The 20,000-nt window shown below is 41.1% G+C and overlaps 1 protein-coding gene across 2 annotated transcripts in view; it reads left to right on the top strand.

Moving 5' to 3' along the window:
* The window catches only part of pdgfc (platelet derived growth factor c), a 61,226-nt gene that overhangs the window by 39,141 nt on the left and 2,085 nt on the right, over positions 1-20,000 (top strand). For both annotated transcript variants that reach the window (XR_009649401.1, XM_060885647.1), the window contains exons 3-6: positions 2,978-3,158; positions 16,784-16,982; positions 17,847-18,067; positions 19,612-20,000. The exon at positions 19,612-20,000 is cut by the window's right edge. Coding sequence is in view for 1 of the 2 variants with exons in the window: in XM_060885647.1 (XP_060741630.1) it covers positions 2,978-3,158; positions 16,784-16,982; positions 17,847-18,067; positions 19,612-19,716 (706 nt within the window). In the remaining variant the exon portion in view is untranslated. The remainder of the gene's footprint in view (positions 1-2,977; positions 3,159-16,783; positions 16,983-17,846; positions 18,068-19,611) is intronic.

Below are 20,000 nucleotides of genomic sequence, written 5' to 3'. Positions count from 1 at the left end.
ATTAAACCCCAAAAGAAAGAAAAAGTTAGCGTGTGTGTATTTTATAGATTTCTTTTTCACAGCGCTGTTGAATTCTGCACTCTGATTGGTCGAAAGGTTAATATCGATCCATTTTTTCCAGCAGCAGCTCTGACAGTAGTGCAGGATGTGTAGGATGATGGTGAACTTTTCTGTGAGTTTATTTAACGTTTACAGAAGGAGTCTCTGATGTTTCCGCTCTCTCGTCGTTTCTCGGGAACACGACTTGTAGTTTAATGTGTTTTTCTTTAATAAAACAGGAACTCATTACGTTCGACTCTGTGCTTATGTGGAACGGCCCTAATTAAAAATCTGCGTTTTTTTATTTGGAAGTCAATTCCCTTCATTTAAATGTTGCTTAATTACTTTTTGTGAATCTGTCGGGAAAACACGGATGTGATCGGCTGGTCCTGGGAGCGCTGATGTGCAGAAATGAACTTCATTATGTCTGTAAATTCCGTCTCTCACCGGGGTTTGAGGACACGCTGAGGCGAGGACAGGGAGCAGGGCGCCTACTGAGGCTGGATATCTAGGTCACGGATATTGAATCTCCTTGATATCTTTTATTAAGCCTTCTCCGGTGGCCGTTTATGAACCGAGACGTAATGAGTCCTTAACGAGGAGCCGAAACGGACACGCCGAGAAGACGGTCAGCCTTGTTTGAGCTTAATGGGTTTTGTCTCATGGAGGCCATCAGAAAACTTATAGCTAAATAAAATATACGGGGTGTAATTTCAACAAAGCTAATCTCTTGTTTTCCAGCCAAAAAAGAAACATACACAATGCTCAGCTTATTCCAAACGAGGTCAATCAGGCCTCTGTTTAAAACTCGACTCAGTTTGTGCTCCACAGAACCTCTATGCTATGCTAGCTACAGTAGCTTACGACTGTAACGAAACAATAGTTGTCGTTTTATATTTGGACCTGTGACGGAATCGAGCTAGTTCGTTAGCACTTAGCTAACTTAGCTGTTTTTGTACTAGCTTGAAATAATAAGTTCACAGGTACAGGTAAAAAAAATCACCTCAGTGAAATCCTGCACCTATAAACCTTCGACAAATCCTAGATAGTTTGCTAGCGTTTACAGTAAATAACCGGTTAGGATGTGTTTCACTGCTGCTTATTATTTCACACAGATGTATTTTGGGCAAGATGTATGTTATAAAATCATTTGTTCACAGAACATCTCATCTGAGAGCAGCTGCTCAGAGCATTAGCGGTCTGTTTAGATCCCGTTTAAGCGCTAGAGTTCTCTCTTCAAACCCTCACACACACACACACACACACACAAAGAGGCATGTGGGTGATACAGGACAGAGATGTACACACACACACACGTGGTGTGTTGCAGGTGGCTCCCATTTTTCAGCTGTGAGATGGTGATGTATGACTGCATTACTAATCAAAGCCAAAAACCCCATGACACAGATGAATGTGCTCCGAATCAAAGGACATCTTGCTTGAACATAAAAAAAACACACAAAACCAAAAGGGAATGTGAGCGCAGCTTTGCTTTGTGACTGATGACCATGAAGTTTATTTAATGCGAGCTGGTTTGAATAAACAAGAAACAGCATTCATTATTCATTAGAGTTTTTTTATAGATGATGGATTGTCACAAAATTGGATTTAACTTTATATCTATGGCCTGGTCACATACTGAATTAAACGGCACAGATTAAAACCCTACATTTGCATGTTTAACTCATTTTGTAAGCAGAGAAATTGGTTCATATAACAATAAAGTAATGTAGAAGATGTTTTCATGTCCCCAGGGTTCAGTACAGAGACTCAACACACTCTGTACTTTTAATACAGAAATTAAAAAAATAATTATTGTAAATATCTCAACCTCGGGGCACGGTGTCTTAGTGGTTAGCACGTTCGACTCACACCTCCAGGGTTGGGGGTTCGATTCCCGCCTCCGTCTTGTGTGTGTGGAGTTTGCATGTTCTCCCCGTGCCTCGGGGGTTTCCTCCGGGTACTCCGGTTTCCTCCCCCGGTCCAAAGACATGCATGGTAGGTTGATTGGCATCTCTGGAAAATTGTCCGTAGTGTGTGATTGTGTGAGTGAGTGAATGAGAGTGTGGGTGTGTGCCCTGTGATGGGTTGGCACTCCGTCCAGGGTGTATCCTGCCTTGATGCCCGATGACACCTGAGATAGGCACAGGCTCCCCGTGACCCGAGGTAGTTCGGATAAGCGGTAGAAGATGAATGAATGAATCTCAACCTCCAATGGGATGTAACGATTCATTGCTCTTCTGTCTGCTCCAGAGAAGGAGGCGTGGCCTCTGTGCCTGTCAGTCCTAGTGAAGGAGGTGTGGCCTCAGTCTGTAACGTGAATGTGAAAGTGACGTGACATACGGCTAAGTACGGTGATCCAGACTCAGAATTCGTTCTCTGCATTTAACCCATCCAAAGTGCACACACACACACACCATGAACACACACCCGGAGCAGTGGGCAGCCATTTATGCTGCGGCGCCCGGAGAGCAGTTGAAAGGGGTTCGGTGCCTTGCTCAAGGGCACCTCAGTCGTGGTATTGCCGGCTCGAGACTCGACCCCACAACCTTAGGGTTAGGAGTCAGACTCTCTAACCATTGGGCCACGACTTCCCCCTTCTTTGACATTTTCATTAGACTAAAGGAGGCGTGGCCAAAAGTGCCTAGGAGTCCCAGTAAAGTATGATGTACAGTATGATAAGGCATCATCAAAATCATGAGTAAATGTTGTTTCCGAGCGCCACCCTGTCAGAACAAAATGTGCTACTACAGTAGGTGTTAATTTGTTTTCCAAAATACAAATAAACGTACTGTAACTTACAGACATTACGTTTTTTAAGTTCTCCAAATAAAGATATCTAAAACCTCACCCTTTACTCGTCCCGCTCTAATCACACACTTGTGAACTAAACACTTTTTCTCTAAATGTATACACAATGTTTCTTCATCTCATTCAGGTATGATTACGTGGAAGTGGAGGAACCTGATGGAGGGATGGTGTTGGGTCGTTGGTGTGGTTCTCAGTCTGCTCCTGGCCCTCAGACGTCCAAAGGGAACCAGATTCGCATTCGCTTCATTTCAGACGAATACTTTCCCTCAGAGCCAGGTTTCAGCATCCATTACTCTGTCCTGCAGCAGGTAAGTGGTTTATAACTCCTTCTGTCTCTGGAATGATGTGAAAATGTGCAATTGTCGCTTATATAACAGGAGGAGAGTCATGGTCATGTTCCACATTGTGTTTGTGACTGACAGTTTGTCCTGAGTTCCTAGCTCTATGTATTTCTGTTCCTCTCGCGATCTCATAGCATTGGCTGTTTACTGGTGTAACTGAAAGCTTTTCCAGAGGTAGCCAGGATTTTTCCAGCACAGCTCAGGAAAATGTCCTCCTTGTGCTTTTGTCTGTTATGGTTTCCTGTCATTCAGGTGGGTAAATTGCCTTTAGTGAGTAAACAGAATGACTAGAAGTACCGTTTAATGAGAAAAATGGTCTCTTATTAATCCACTTCTTCCAGAACAAAAAAAGCTTCTATAGAGAACAACATGGTCATTGGCTTAGTAAAAAAAAAAAACGTGGATATGTGGAATGGTCTAGATTACAGAGAATTTGTAAGTACCAAGGATTTGACAAACAATCTTGTGTTAGTGCGAAGGATGTTCTTTGTGAGAACACGAAGACGGTGTACATTTCCATAAAAGTGTGACCTATGTTTAAAATGACTATCGAGTGTTTTAGATGGTCAAGCTTTCTCGGGCAAACCAACAAATTGTCACTTGTTCCTCAAGGGTTCTTCACAGAGAATCCACTACTAAAAAGGGTTTCTATGAAGGTTCTAATCTGTACCATTCCTTTATCTCACCATTTGGTTAAAACATTGGTCAGTATTTTATCATCCTACCCTTAGTCAGCGTACAACCTCAATATTTAATGATATTTGGAACTCTGGAGGTCCTCAGATTCTGGAGGGTGCAGGACAGTTTGATTCTGTCTGTACAGAAACCTGGCATGTTTCATACACTTTAGGACTCTTAAAAGATGGCAACTTTGAAGTCATCAGAAAAAAAAAAAAAACAGTTCGGACCACCATGAAGTGCTCAAGTCCAAGATGAAGACCACACCAGCTACCAGAGAGAAAATGTGTGACATCAGTGTCCTTTACATGTGACCGTAGTGTCTGGAAAACCTCAAATATCCCATTGAGTTGTAACTCAAACCCAGAAAAACGCTCTGACAGAAATCAGTGTGATGAAACGACCACTTTGTGAATGCGTGTCCCAACACAGGAGGGCAAAAATTCCTCACGTCAAGACTTAGCAGTTTATCTCCATCTAAAGGACAAGACAAACTCCTTCAAGGACAATAAACGCTGAATGCACAGACATTACTCAGTTCCAAAGAGGAGTATAAGAGGTCATCTGTGTAAAACTGGAACACATCATGCCTGAACAAAGGGTGAGGAACTGATACACTTGTTGTTACTGATACTTGTTGATGCTGATACTTATTATCTACCTACAATGGCACCCTTCAGCTTTCCCCACCAGTTTACACCTCCAGGCCCTGAATGTCATGTGGTCTTACCAAGTGTCATGACATCAGTGGTGTAAATAACACTTGGTGGAATTTCCCAGCATTTAGTATGACTGATGAAGCACAAATAAGTGGAGAAAGGACTTTGAGATTATACACTATGCAGCCAGACACAGTGAGTTATTACTCACATTGTTTTTCTACCCTTAGAGCACAGGAAAGATGAGCCTGTGGAAAAAATACTACTTTCTGTCACTCTACACTCTGTATTTCCCTCAGACTCTCTCTCTTTGTCTGTCTGTGTGTACCCTCCTCTTCATCCTTGACTCTAATGTCTCTTTGTCCTGTGTTGTCTCCGATCTCATCCTTCCTTTCCCTCCACCCAGACCACACACATCCTGAGGCTCCACACTCCATTACTTTCTCTAACAAAAGCTGTCAGCTCCGAGAGTGCCGTGTATTCCGTCCTGTCACTCAGCTGTTTCTCATGCCATTTGTCTGAGTAAACACATCTAATTACCAAAACCAGCTCGTCTGTCTGAGGTTTGGGAAAAAAAAAACAATACAAGCTGACAACTTTCAGAAGATACAAGGTCCTCGTTGCTAACAAAAGGACTTTTGGAAAATCCTGTCTATCATTAAGCTTTTTTTAATGAAAGCTGCCAACTTGTTGTGGCTTTGTTTATGGGGCTTTGGATTCAGTGGACCTCAGGACTGCTCCTAGTAGTGACATGATTGCTATTCTGATCTTAAAGGATAGATTAGACAAAGAGCAAAGCTTGACAAAGACCCCCCTGAAAAAGGCTACGCATACCCACATGGATTTGGGTTACTGGCGCTCGATCTCATAGCCAGTACAAGGATTTTGATTGCAGGTCTTCCCACATAAGCTGGTCCGGTTCAGACAGACCAAAATGGAGAAGAACTTGTAGGCTTAACTGAGGTGCAATGTCATTTGAGACTAGATGCTTGATATCTTTATTTATGTTCATGATATCAGGTCAGTGAGCAAAAGAACAAGATTGTAAGTTTCCACTCCATAGCATGAGGAGCTTAAAAAGAACTTGACAAGGAACTTGACTGGAGTAGAGCCACTTCTTCTGTGAATCGAAAGGAGCCTGTTGAGTTTCTTTGGGCACCTTACAAGGCTGCCTGCAACTGGTAGAACTATATCAGTCATAGGATGAAGATCCTCTTGGTGAAGACCCAGGACCTACTGGAGATATTATACTGTATTTCCCATTTGGGTGAGGAAGGTCTGGAGATCACCAAGCAAGAGCTTGGGGCTGGGGATTGAGAATTCTGGGATGACCTTGTCGTCCTGCTGCCGCTATGGTCTCATAAGAGGAAAATAAACAAATTAATAAAATATACTGATGCAATGATATACCACCAGATGCTGTCCTTACAAAACAGGTCAGGAGCATCTCACAGATGTGTCTTCCATCTGTTAGAACTCAGAGAAGGAATGGGATCGGGCTCGTGGTAGTATTAGATAATGCTAAATAAGGAGGTGCAAGGAGAAATCCTGCATACAGTCATCAAGTGAACTGTAAATGATCTGCCCTTTTAAAAGTCCAGCTTTTAGTTAAACATTTACATGAGAGGATGGAAAGAATAGAAAAGGCTGATACACAATTTGCCCACGGGCAAATATTTTAGAGAAGGTCTGAAAGCTTTTGACGACTCAAAGTGGGCCTTTGTTTAAACATCAACAACAGGAACAGATGAAGAATTTGAGAGAAAAATAACAGTGCGAACTGATCAACGTTGTTATCCCTGGTGTGGCAGGAGTGCCTGGGAAATTTAAAGGATCAGACACTAAATGAAAGCTTTCAGAAAGATTAATCTTTTTTTGGTGCAAAAGAAAACCGAGGTTTGGAAACCACAATGATGAGAGTTACAGCAGTTACATAACATAACATAACATAATTAAAGTTATATTCCTCTGCCACGCTACCGTTCGAAATCCATGAGAAAGTCCTGCTTATGAGTGCAACAACCACAGATACCATAAAGATCCATATAAAACATCTACTAACCATAATGACCCTGATGGACACCATAGTATGTTGGGAAGAAATCACACAGTGTGGTGCTGTTAGGGTAAAATCCTGGGTAAAACTTCATCATATCTACAATTAATATACATTTTATAATAATAATTTTATGTGAAGCCTTTAGCATACAAGTCTTAGTGAAAGACCTGTTACTATAGAAACCATAAGGTACTCGAAGGAGTGCATTAATAGTAACCTGTGATTTGCGGCGGGGGGGTCACGGTGTCTTAGTGGTTATCACGTTCTCCTCACACCTCCAGGGTCGGGGGTTCGATTCCCACCTCCACCTTGTGTGTGTGGAGTTTGCATGTTATCCCCGTGCCTCGGGGGTTTCCTCCGGGTACTCCGGTTTCCTCCCCCGGTCCAAAGACATGCATGGTAGGTTGATTGGCATCTCTGGAAAATTGTCCGTAGTGTGTGATTGTGTGAGTGAATGAGAGTGTATGTGTGTGTGCCCTGTGATGGGTTGGCACTCCGTCCAGGGTGTATCCTGCCTTGATGCCCGATGACGCCTGAGATAGGCACAGGCTCCCCGTGACCCGAGGTAGTTCGGATAAGCGGTAGAAGATGAATGAATGAATAATTTTATGTGGAGCCTTTAGCATAGAAGTCTTAGTGAAAGACCTGTTACTATGGAAACCATAAGGTACTCGAAGGAGTGCATTAATAGTAACCTGTGATTTGCGGCCTCACTACTATTCGAGCTGCAGTCATAGAGAATCAACACGTGACCTCACTTAAACACAAGAACCTGAAGAAACGAGTTCTTTTTAACTAACACACAGAGATAAGTACGTTTAACTGTAAGAGTCAGATCTGAAGAGAGAGGAAGGATCTAATACACCACTTATGATTAACCTGCACAGTATTCATGCTGCATTAGTCTGCTCTTCCCATCAATGTAAAGCGTTTAATCTCAGAGAGAAAAGCTCGTCCACCAAGAATGTGTGGCAATCTCTGGCTAATTGCGGTGCAGCGAAGTGTATAATCCTAGCCAGAATGACCTTCTGACCTCAGCAGCAATAACAGGTGGAAAGATTTTCCAGGCTGCAGTTATAGCTCCTGCTTGTGAGAACGTTGCTTTCCATTTCCATCTCAGCCTCGCATCCATTTCCTCCTGGGTTTTGCATGGCACTTTTAGGGAGGATTATTCCCCTGAAATGATTTAATAGAGCCACTCGCCTTTGATGTCTGATGCCTGTCGGGACTTTACGAGTCCCATTTCTTTCTGTGTCTTGCTTGTATACAGATGTGTTTGAGCGTGTCTTGACATTTTTATGCGTTGACAAGAAAAACCTGCTTCATTTCATTCTGAATACAGTTGTTCTTTACACTGCTTTTATTGATTTTGTAGTGATTCAGGTGGTGAATACAGGATAAAACAGACAGGATTTGTGTCTAAAGCCCTATTTGGATAGGGCTGGTATTACACAGGGAGGTAATGTACTTATTACATCATCATATGATTATTAGTATTATCACTCACTCACTCATCTTCTACCGCTTATCCGAACTACCTCGGGTCACGGGGAGCCTGTGCCTATCTCAGGCGTCATCGGGCATCAAGGCAGGATACACCCTGGACGGAGTGCCAACCCATCACAGGGCACACACACACACACTCTCATTCACTCACACAATCACACACTACGGACAAATTTTCCAGAGATGTCAATCAACCTACCATGCATGTCTTTGGACCGGGTGAGGAAACCGGAGTACCCGGAGGAAACCCCCGAGGCACGGGGAGAACATGCAAACTCCACACACACAAGGAGGAGGCGGGAATCGAACCCCCAACCCTGGAGGTGTGAGGCGAACGTGCTAACCACTAAGACACCGTGACCCCCAGTATTACCATTACCATGTAATAATAATTATTATAAAGTAATTATGGACTACCTCTGGCATTTTAGTCCTGTCAGAATCTGTCGCTTTTATGGACTGTATGTGTATCCGTCTGGAAAGATTATGTCATATTGAACCTTCTTTTAAACGACCTGTAGAAATATGTTTTCTGATTTGACAAGCTGACACGTTTTTGTACCAGGAAGCACTTAAAATCCAGCACAATGAAACACAGATGTTTAGAAAGAAATGTCTTAGAAGCAGAGGTTTCCGTTTGAGTTACTAAGGTACAGCCTACATACATGTAATGGTCATGTGACCTAGTAACACCCAGTGCACCTTATGCACAGAAAATTAAGGACAATCAAGGCTCCTCTGTGATTACTACAGTCTTCGTTCAACTTTACTTAAAATAGGAATGCTAATGTTAAGCAAATCCATCAGAATCGACCTTGATGGATGTTAGTTTATGACAGAACAATGAAGGATTTGCAGCTTCACCCATGCTTCTAAAATCACATACCCCAAGTTATGAATTTTGTGATTGATGAAGGAAAAAATAATATTTGAACAGCTTTCCCATGAAGAACAGTTATGCAACTTCTGTAGATGAGGTTTATGCAACCAATGCTCTCAGGTCTAAAAGTGTTGTGTTTTTTCTTCACGATTTCTTGTGCTTTACATGAGGGATTGGAGGTGTGTTTTGGCCCATAGTTCTCCCATCACAGAAGGTGTGGCTGACTGATGGAGCTCTATTTATAGAGTGTGGAGGAGGATGGAGAGCGGGAACCTGCAATTCTACTGCCCCTCCAGACCTGACTCACAGCACTCCTGCATTTCCTTTGGCGCCTTCTCTGAAAATCCATTTAGCATCCAGCTGGATTGTGGTCAGAATTCCATCTAAGGGGATTTGTCTGTATGGTGTTTAAAGTGTTTTGTGTCAGGGATGAGTATGTGGTGTGTGATACAATGTTGGTTTGGTTCCTGGCACTCGCCTTGCTATTGCTACTGACTTAGACTCCATGTCCTGCCATTGTGTGTTCCCAGAACCATGTACCCGTTTCCCCCAAGCTCAAATTCCTTTAGCTATTGGCGTGTGTCATTACTTTGGGAAAGCTATTGGAAAATATTTTGCTTTTGTTTTTGTCACACTTAGGACAAATTGTGATGAGGCAACTTTAGCTGGTTTCCTTAACTGCAAATACACCCTGTTACGGCACATGTTTACCTCTTTACAAATTTCCAAGCTCATGCTAATGTTGAAGGATTAATCAGTGGAATGTTTTTCTACCGATCTCAACCCTAATTTATGGAAAGGTTACGAATCGGGATATTTTTTATGGGTCTCCGTGCAAATAAATCCTGAGTCATGACCCGACCAATCAAATGCATCAGGACAATATGTCAACTGATGTTAATCTGCCTTTCAGTAAAATCCATGTGAGATGATGATCTATAGACCAACTACTAAACATCAACCACCAGAAATCATTGGCAAGTTGTTAGTGATTTTCTAAGAACACGTCACCTGATGGTCCATAAATGTTTAACTAGACATTTGTCTCTAAAGTCTCTGAGGTTGACTATGTCTCGATCTTAGCCATTTTATTTAGTAAAAATAAACTATTTTTGCCGAGAACATAATGCGGATTATAAAGTTATTAATGTAGAATTCAGCTGCAAACTATTTCAACTACTCATCACTGTTGATTAACTAAATGCTCATGCACTTGATAAAAGGTCTGATTCGAGGTTAAACCATCTTAGAAGTCAGTGGTCTTTTGCTAACAGCCTCGGTACTGTGGACCTATCATACAGACAATCTATTATTTTATACAGGATTCTTCATCTTACGTTCATTACACTATGGCATGTCAGGTTATAGATCTGAATCGTATCCGTTCTGAGTCTGATGACTGGTAGAGTGTTTAGCATTGCCAGTTGCTTGACTAGACTTCCAGAGCTGTTTCATGACTCTCTCTCATGGTCACTCTGGCCAAGACAGGCTTCCTGTCCTATAATAAATTGTGAGGCGGTAACTTTCATCCTGTCAGACTTCCTTTCCTTCTCCTGTGTTTCTTTGGGTCTGTGGTCAAGGCGTAAGTTTACTTCGTCAGAAATCGCTTGACGCCAACGGGATGAATCGGATTTTTGAACTCCAGCACTGAATTCCTCCAAGATAGCTTGTGCAAGTTGTAATGAACTCTATCTGGTGAAGCCAAGTTGTTTTCACCTACTGACCTGAAATACAAGAGAATTTATGAATGCCAATGCTAACCTGCTGTAAATGTAGGTCTAGTAACATCGCTGTCATGCTTATGACGACGCGTGACTAGCTTTCGGTCTAGCTGGTTTCCTTTCTGTGTGTTTGGCTAAATTGTAGTGTGTTTATTGAGGTCTTAACTTTGCACTGAGTAACTTTGTCAAAAATAACCTAGATCACAGTGACACCAAAGTGGATTTGTGATTGTGAAGCCCTATTGTCTATGAACAACCACTAGCCCTACCGATGTTAAACACCAACAGCTTTTACCAGTGCTGTTGCTAAATTGACATAATTACAGGTCTTGTAATACTGCCTTAGAGAAGGTACGATTCTTGCCTAACTCTTGTCATTTGTCATGTTTCTGGGTGTACAAGCAGTAGCTCAGAATGACTTATATGCAGCCTGCCTACATTATGCCTGTAGCACTTTCTTTTGAAAGTTCCCTTAACTCTTTAAAGCTTTGCATCAAATGAAAATAACCTGTAAGTATGTTATTGAACAGAGTTTATTGAACACTGATAGCTAAATTCCTAAAGATAAGAGTAACACAGAATAAGAATAACACAGAACCTTAAGGGCCTCCTCAGACGGATCAAGTCAAGATTTGCCAAGATATACTAGTAATATAACATATAATAGTAGTATAAAAATGTGGCACCTTTGGGTTCCCCGGAGTTTGGGAAACATTTGAAATTAAAGGTGGGGTCTCCGTTGTTTGAAAGCCAATGTTGACATTTGAAATCACCAAAACAAACACGCCCCTAACCCAAACGAGTCCCACCCCTGTATTGAAGCTCCGCCCCACACGTACATACGTAACCCAGACAACTAATGGAAAGAAATGTGTCTTTATCATAGCTGAAGTGAAGAACAATACGATTGTAGATAAACAAACAAGCAAAAATGACACACAAGCATAATCATGTAAAGGACAAAGACATATATTAGTTCTGTGTAACAAAACAAAACCAACGTTACTCACCTATCGAGAAGGAAAAAAGCGCCTCGGCGTCTTAAGTAAAGTTGGTCACATATTCACAGATTGGAGTTTCCCGAGTCAATAACTCCTGAGCTAAACACTGTTACTACACAAAACACGGTTGTAGCTGCGTCTCTACATTACTACGATAGAAAAGAGGTGTTATTTGTGTAGTAACAGCGTTTAGCTCAGGAGTTATTGACTCAGGAAACTCCAATCTGTGAATATGTGACCAACTTCCTGCTCCTTCAGTTCTCTCCAGCGCTGGAAAGCTGATCCTATATTAACACGTCCTACTTCTTACCTTATCGTAAGCCTTTCCTTTCTTTCTTTCTTTGTTTTTATCCTCCATGTCAATGTTAAAACCGCTTTCTGCTAATGTCACACATGTGCACTGAACACTCTCTCCGCCCATATTGACAAGCCCCGCCCCTTTCTGCTCATTGGCTACATGTTAGTTTTGATTTTTGTTTTTGTTTTTTTATTATTCGGCCCGACTCAGTTTTCTGAATCATTTCTCAAAAAACGGAGACCCTGCCTTTAATTTATTATCCAAATTAAAGAAAGGACATCAATAGAGACTTATAGGTGATCAGAAGATCAGAAGAGTCTCAAAGAAACGGTTGTATATGTTGGAGTTTTTTGGAGATGCTTATTTCAGACCCTACGCTTCACAAACACCAAGAATTCTAACTAAACTTTTCCCAATGTTATTTGCTGAAGGCTACCTGTATGTAAAGGTGAAAGTGAAGTAAAAGGAGAGCATTCACAGAAGACACCTCCAAGTTACAAACAAGAATGTTCCTTCATGTCTAATATTGTACCTTAATGATGTTTCTTTGCAATTATGGTCCTCTCATTGGTGGTTGAAAAAAACAAACCTCTAAGGATTCCTTCTCAACAAAATGACTTTTGATTGTTGGAGATCATCTCGAATACCCGGTTCCTCTTCACTGAGGCTCCGTTTTCTGTTAAAACAACAGCGTTCTGTTTCTCTGTGGTCAGCCTCGTCGGCTAAACGCACTCCACCTAAATAAGCAATCATTCACTTTCACCACTTCAACCAGGAGCAGAGGAAAAACCAGCCTCAGCCATAAAAACCCAGAAAAATCCTGTGGAAAACAGTAAAGGTTTGAGTGAAGAGCCCATTAAAATAGCACCTAGCTCTGGAAACAGGGATCATTCAGACCTGGAGGGAGGGGGATGGAAAAACTTTGTTAGCTGTGAGTGAAGAGGTCAAGCTTGAGATGTCAAATCTTTCATACGAATGTAATAAAAATGTTGAAGAGTAGAGACCTACACACTGGGTTTGTTGCTCCCAAGAGATTTGCTCAGGCAAACAACCGGGAACTGATTCATTTCTTCAGAGCCTTAGAGCTGGTCCATATTTAGACATGACATGACTGTGGGGGAGGGGGCACGATGGCTTAGTGGTTAGCACGTTCGCCTCACACCTCCAGAGTTGGGGGTTCGATTCCCACCTCCACCTTGTGTGTGTGGAGTTTGCATGTTCTCCCGTGTCTCGGGGGTTTCCTCCGGGTACTCCGGTTTCCTCCCCCGGTCCAAAGACATGCATGGTAGGTTGATTGGCATCTCTGGAAAATTGTCCATAGTGTGTGATTGTGTGAGTGAATGAGAGTGTGTGTGTGTGCCCTGTGATGGGTTGGCACTCCGTCCAGGGTGTATCCTGCCTTGATGCCCGATGACACCTGAGATGACGCACAGGCTCCCAGTGACCCGAGGTAGTTCAGATAAGTGGTAGAAAATGAGTGAATGAATGACTTTGTGGGAGCTGAGATTGAAAGGCCAGATCTCAGACATCACTCAAATGGTCTAGAGAGTTATGGTGACCTTTCTGACCTCAGGTGACCCAAAGGGTTCTTTATGAGGTGGATTGGTAAAGATAAAGCAGCACCATGTCTCTCTTCTGTCAACCACCGATGCTAGGCTAGCTAATCATCCTACCAGATTAGTAGCTGTTGAAGGTGGGAACAGCCTGACAAAATTGGAAGAGAAAATCACCACAAAAACTGGCTGTTGTTTATCAGGATGTTTATGAAGTATTTGTGAGGACCTGCGTAATAACAAACAATAAAGTATTTATTTACATTCATCAACATTTTCTTTAGAGGTTACAGCATGTACACACTCCTCGATCTTGTTCTGAAACAGAGCAATGGGATTAATTAATGGGAGACAATTATTTTTTGTCACCAAGAGGGAAGTGTGTGCGAGTTCCGTCAAATTAGACCCAAAATTAGACCCTTAAATATGTCCTACGCAAGTCCTTGTGGACTAAATACAATGCAGATTTTTTTGGGATGCACCACCAGTACCAGGGATTCCATGTTCTTGGTTGCTGAAACACTTTTGTAGAATGTTTAAGGGTTCCAGAACACCTTTAGAGTTCTACACGGACATGCCCACTGTATGATAAGCCTATGCTAAGACATATGGACTTTTCCAAGACAATCCAATAAACAGAACAATGTAATGTACTCTTCTGGACTGTATTCTATGTCGGTTACTCAAATTCTCTGTCATCCAGGATAAGTGTGGAATCTTAAGGTTTTTAGATGGATCTATCCGGGGTTCATAAACCTTTCCAAGAAAGCAACTTTTTTACAGCTGAAACAAATATTCAGGGTTCCGTGTGAAACAAACCTCAACGTGCATCAGTCCAGGTCTCTGACATGTTCAATATTGATCTTAATCTATATCCAGATTTCGCTTACGCTTTGTGAAAATGTCTACTGACAAAATCAGACAGAAGTAGTTTGAATTAAATCGAGCGTTAAGTGTAGCTTTAAGATCGATTTTTACTGTATATCGAGCTGCTTTTTTGACCACAACGACTGAACTTGCCGTGACACTGAAACTTGTCTCACCCAGAGTCCTCGACGTCTGTTTGTTTATTTACATCCAATCACACGTTTCTGGTGGAGTTCTCGGCTCAGATGTTCGACTCGCTCTCTGAGTAACCGAGGCTGTGTCGGCTCTGTTAAGCTTTTTTTTTCCCCCATACACAGATGCAACCAATTTGAAACACCTTGTTGTCAGAGCTACACAACACAGTGGGATCTATTATTTCATTCTGGGGTTTATACCTCACGAGATCAATTCATCAGCTCTGACCTTGTGCATGACGTCAAAGGGATTTTGTAGAAGGCAAAGGAATAAGATCACGTTAACTCCTTTACAGGGGGGTAAATATTTTCTGGGTTGCTATGCATGAGGCTGTCAGAGCATATGGCTTGGAAGAGTTAGAAAACGCCTTTAGCGAACATTTTGGATCAGAGTGTGTCTATATGGAAACTCCAGTTTATCACTTACTTGTAGAATTTACAGCGTAACAACAGAGCATATTATAACTTGATGTCATTCCTGATTAGTAAGATGACATTAATTACCACAGGACGTTTACCTGCCTGAGCATTCATCGCTCCTACTTTTATATCTTTAGTCAGCGCAGCGTTAATGTTGCCTTCTGACGTGACTTTCGTACGAGGACTTGAACAGATCCTTTTTACAGATTTGCGCAGACGAAACTCGGATTTGTGCCGAGATTTCCTCATGAAACCCTTTAATGTGATATACGTCTCAGCAGGAGACTTCTCGAAGGAGGCTTCACATGTTCATTATGTGACAAAATGGAAGAGCGTCACACATTCGCGAGTTGTTAATGCTTTCCATTCCACATTATTCACGACCGCAAGATCTCGCAAGAGAGGAAAAAAAGACGGCCAGACCGAGAAGTGATGGATATTTAGAAGCAGTGGAACGACAGAACGAATCCTTTATGTAAAGTTTTGCTGAACATTTTGTAATCAATATTCATGATTTCGCTATTAAGCAGAATAAATTATTCTAATTATAGTCATTAGTATGCACTCATGGTGTATAGTAGAGTGTCATGTACGACGCTGTGGGTTTTGTTCATACTTTTATTCAGGGATGACTTTGAAAGTATGATGAAATTATTTTAAAATGATGTGCCGTGATCTTCCATCTTGGATAACGATCCGCTATCTGCTCTGTTATTTGCTTTTCGACCTTCAAACCGTCCTTGTTCTGAAAATAACAAGCCATCGCAGCGGAATAGTCACGTGTCTTTTGATTCGAAGTGCCCTCATTCAGTCACACTGACCCCATTCACAGACCTCCTTTATATCACAAGCGTCCTTTATCGGCGACCACGACGTCTATTACGCGGCTGTAACCATGCCGACAAGCTTTTCATAGCCTGCCTGAGCGTACAGAAAGAACTTATCGTGAATAATTTTTCGATTTTTATATGAAAATTACTTACAAGCAATATAAATACAATGGAAAATTACAATGGAATGTGCCGGAATTCTCTGGTGAATTTCATTGGATACAAATTGGATGTGGGATTTTTAATGGGGATGTAAAATACTCACTGAAATATGGTCTAATTCTGTTCCAGTTGTAGTTTAATGGGCTGTCCATTGAATTATTTGTCCTCAGAGCTCTATAGGGCTCCTGCTGAATGTTTATGGGGTACGTATTGGAATTTGGACGAATTCTATAAGTCTTCTTGTCGGACTTATGGATTAAGTAGTAAATATATGGTTCTCTAGAGGTCTTTGGATCCCTAGTGGAGATTCAATCTCATTCCTACAGTGTTCACGTTATACTTTTATGGGATATTTAGTAAAAATGGCTTTATGCAGTTCCATATTATTCCTGCTGGTTTATGGCTTATTCTTTGAAATATGCTCTAATTCTATTGGACTGCAATATAGTTGTGTAAAGTATGTTGAAATACGTCCAGTGAAATACGGTCAAATTCTATGGGAATTTTGTTTCATAACAGTTATACAGTGAGAGTTATACAGTGAGATATTACGGTATGGAATTGTGTTGCGTTCTTCTTCTTTCAGGACCCCATTGAAATATGATTCAGATCCCGTCTGTAATACAGGATTTAGGATCTAATTCTGTTGAGTTCTTCTTGGATTTTTAAGGGATGCTTTTTGAAATATTTAAAATGAAGACTTGGTAAAATCGAGCTTGGTGAATAAAACTGACCCGAGATGTTTGCTACGTGTTTTGTGTTAGAAGCCGTCCGTGCCCGCCGTCATGCCCTCGGCTCCGCACAGCGTGGAGGCTCTGAGTGAAGCCGTGTCTGAATTTGGCACAGTGGAGGAGGTCCTGAAATACCTGGAGCCTGATCGCTGGCAGCTTGACCTGGAGGAGCTTTACAAGCCGCATTGGCACGTCCTGGGCAAGTCCTTCTTCCAACAGAAAAAAAACAGAGGTACGAATATTCCAGAGATCTGTGTTCATTTAATGTGCTGATATTAATCTAGTTTTGGATCCAGAGGTCGATCATTAATGTTTCTTCAGTGATGGAGAAGAATGTAGAGACACAATGTCCTGACTTGTTTTTGTGCATTAAATATTTATTATGGTGCTAAAAGTGGTTAAGGTGTTGGGCTACTGATTGCAAGGTCATGGGTTCGAACCCCAGGTCCACCAAGCTGCCACTGCTGGGCCCCTGAGCAAGGCCCTTAACCCTCAGTTGCTCAGTTGTAAGTCACTCTGGATAAAGGTGTCTGCTAAATGCCGTAAATGTAAATGTAAAAAAGGATGTTTGATCTAGGTCTAATATTGATTTAGGACAAATAGGAAGCTCCACTGTGGATTGTATTAAGTAATCGTTACGTTACGTGTTCATTAAACATGTTTTCAGTACAAAAATATATATATATATATTTAACAGTTTTCAAATGCTGACGCATTGTTTCTTGAATAATGTTAAACAAAATGGAAAGATTCCCAATTTTAAACAATTAAACAAGAACATTTGTGCTTCAAAAGACTGAAGTGATGGAGAATGTTGCATTAATTCGATATTAAGACAAATTATAATTTCATAAGAGAATTGCTAAAAGAGTAAAACAATGGATTTGTCCCAGGTTTGAAGAACAAATTCCTGAATAATAAGAATCAGCTGAGGACGTATTTGATTTACAGTCCTTGATTCAGGACTCAGACGTTTTGGATCTTGCTTTGTCTCAGGCCAGTAATAAAAGCTGAAGTAAACAGCTGTCTAAAGTCTGTGTGTGTGTGTGTGTGTGTGTGTGTGTGTGTGTGTGTGTGTGTGTGTGTGTGTGTGAAGGCGTGGTGGATCTGAACCTGCTCCGGGAGGAGGTCCGGCTCTACAGCTGCACTCCTCGTAATTACTCGGTGTCCCTGAGAGAGGAGTTAAAGAGGACGGACGTGATTTTTTGGCCCAGCTGCCTGCTGGTGAAGCGATGTGGTGGAAACTGCGCCTGCTGCTCCAACAACTGCTACGACTGTCAGTGCACGCCCACTAAAGTGACCAAAAAATACCACGAGGTACAGTACAGACTCCACTGGGATAATGACATCCTAAGTATTAACACGAGCGAACGAGGAAAATGATTCATTAGACTTGGTGTTTGTGAGAGCTCTTAAACACGGGTTTAAAAAAAACGTGTTTTTATTATTCCATGTTTCCAGAAAATTCTATTTAAAGAAGATTAAAAAAAAACACCTACAATAAGAAGGTTCAGTTATAGTATTACAATTTATTATTCTGTATTTCTGTTCAGAATCTCAGAAGCTTTAAATGAAGTAGGCAGAAGATACTTCCTTTTAGGGTTGCAAAATTCCGGGAATTTTCAAGGCTGGAAACTTTCCATGGGAATTAACGGGAATATATAGAAATAAACTGGGAATTTAAAAAAATGCAGAGTTGCCTATAACAAGGAACTAAATTTGCTTAAATTGCAGCATAATTTTGTTTAAAACAACAAGATTTAATGCAGTTTAAGTTGAATTTGTACCCTACGTTCCTCGGCCACTTGCACACAGCACACTGCTTACTGGAGGGCCATTGAGGCCAAACCCCCTGCAGGTACTTACATTCTTCAATAACATGCACAGTAACACTTTATTTTAGGGTCATTTAACTAGTTGCTTATTAGCATGAATATTAATAGAATATTGGCTATTTATTAGGACTTATTAAGCACATATTAATGCCTTATTCAACATTCTTAATTGTACCCAATACCTAAACTTAATAACTTACCTTACTAATTAGAATAGATTACAGCAAGCATTAGGTAAATAAGTTTATTACAAGCATAATAATGTTTATTATGATTTTGTGTTACTCAATGAAATAATCAATTAAAGTTCTACTTAAAATTTAATCAGTCAAGACGTCATTTTTAAAATTTGTATTATCTTGCATGCATGTCTGCTTATGACCAAACAAAATGTTTATTTATGTTTGTATATGATATAGTTTATATAAATTTCCCTATATTTTCAAATAAGTCCCACAAATTCCCGTAAATTCCTATAAATTCCCGTAAATTACCATAAATTTCCGTAAAGTTTCCAATTTGGAATATTTCCAAAATTTCCCAGATTAAGTTCCCGTGGAAAGTTTCCGGAAATTTACCGGAAACTTTCCGCCCCTTTGCAACCCTACTTCCTTTACACCAGCATCACTTTCTGCACTTCATCTTGCGTCATCTTCACTTTCCAAACTCGTTAACGTTCTGAAATTTTCACACGATTTCTGAGTATTTTCAAAATATTTGAACGACAAGCTGCTTTTTTTCTGTCAGATTAACTTCAGATGATGGAAAAGAAGGCTGTCGAGGGAGCGATTGTTTAGTTTGTAGCTGCTATAACGTAAGATCGAAGAGGAACTGGTTTGTTTGGTGGACGTTCAACAAGATGAAATGAAAACACGAATAAAAAGCGTGACATTTTTATTTCTTAATAAATTGTTGCCATTATTGGAAATTCGCTGTGGTGTAAGAGGAATAAAGTGGATATAAGAGGATTGTTTCTTACATTATCTCCTCTCAGTGTCTGCTTTCTCTCTGTCTGCATGGTTGAAGGTCCTGATGCTGAAGTTCAGACCGGGTCGAGGCTCGCTCAAGTCGCTGACGGACGTGGCGTTGGAGCATCACGAGGAGTGCAACTGCGAGTGCAAGAACGACTGAACGAGGAGCTTCAAGGAGGAAATATTTATTCAATAGACTTCTTTTAATTGAGCGGTCCAGCTAATGAACCCGAGAGATAAACGTGTTTCAGCTGGACTCGGCTCCTCTACTGGTCATCTCACAGATCTGTGGGAAAAAAAACTCTTCTCTGGTCCAGATATTTTGTTCAGGATGATGGATCTTTTAACATTTTCAATATGGACAAAATGTTTTGTTATCCAAATATGCTTCCAATCACGCTCCAGAAAAAAGACGTGATTATTTTCTGGTTTCATTTTTCACCT

This window comes from Tachysurus vachellii, chromosome 13 (assembly GCF_030014155.1).
Source record: "Tachysurus vachellii isolate PV-2020 chromosome 13, HZAU_Pvac_v1, whole genome shotgun sequence".
Taxonomy (NCBI): domain Eukaryota; kingdom Metazoa; phylum Chordata; class Actinopteri; order Siluriformes; family Bagridae; genus Tachysurus; species Tachysurus vachellii.
The sequence above is the reverse complement of the archived record's forward strand: the minus strand, read 5'-3'. Positions and strand labels throughout refer to the sequence as shown.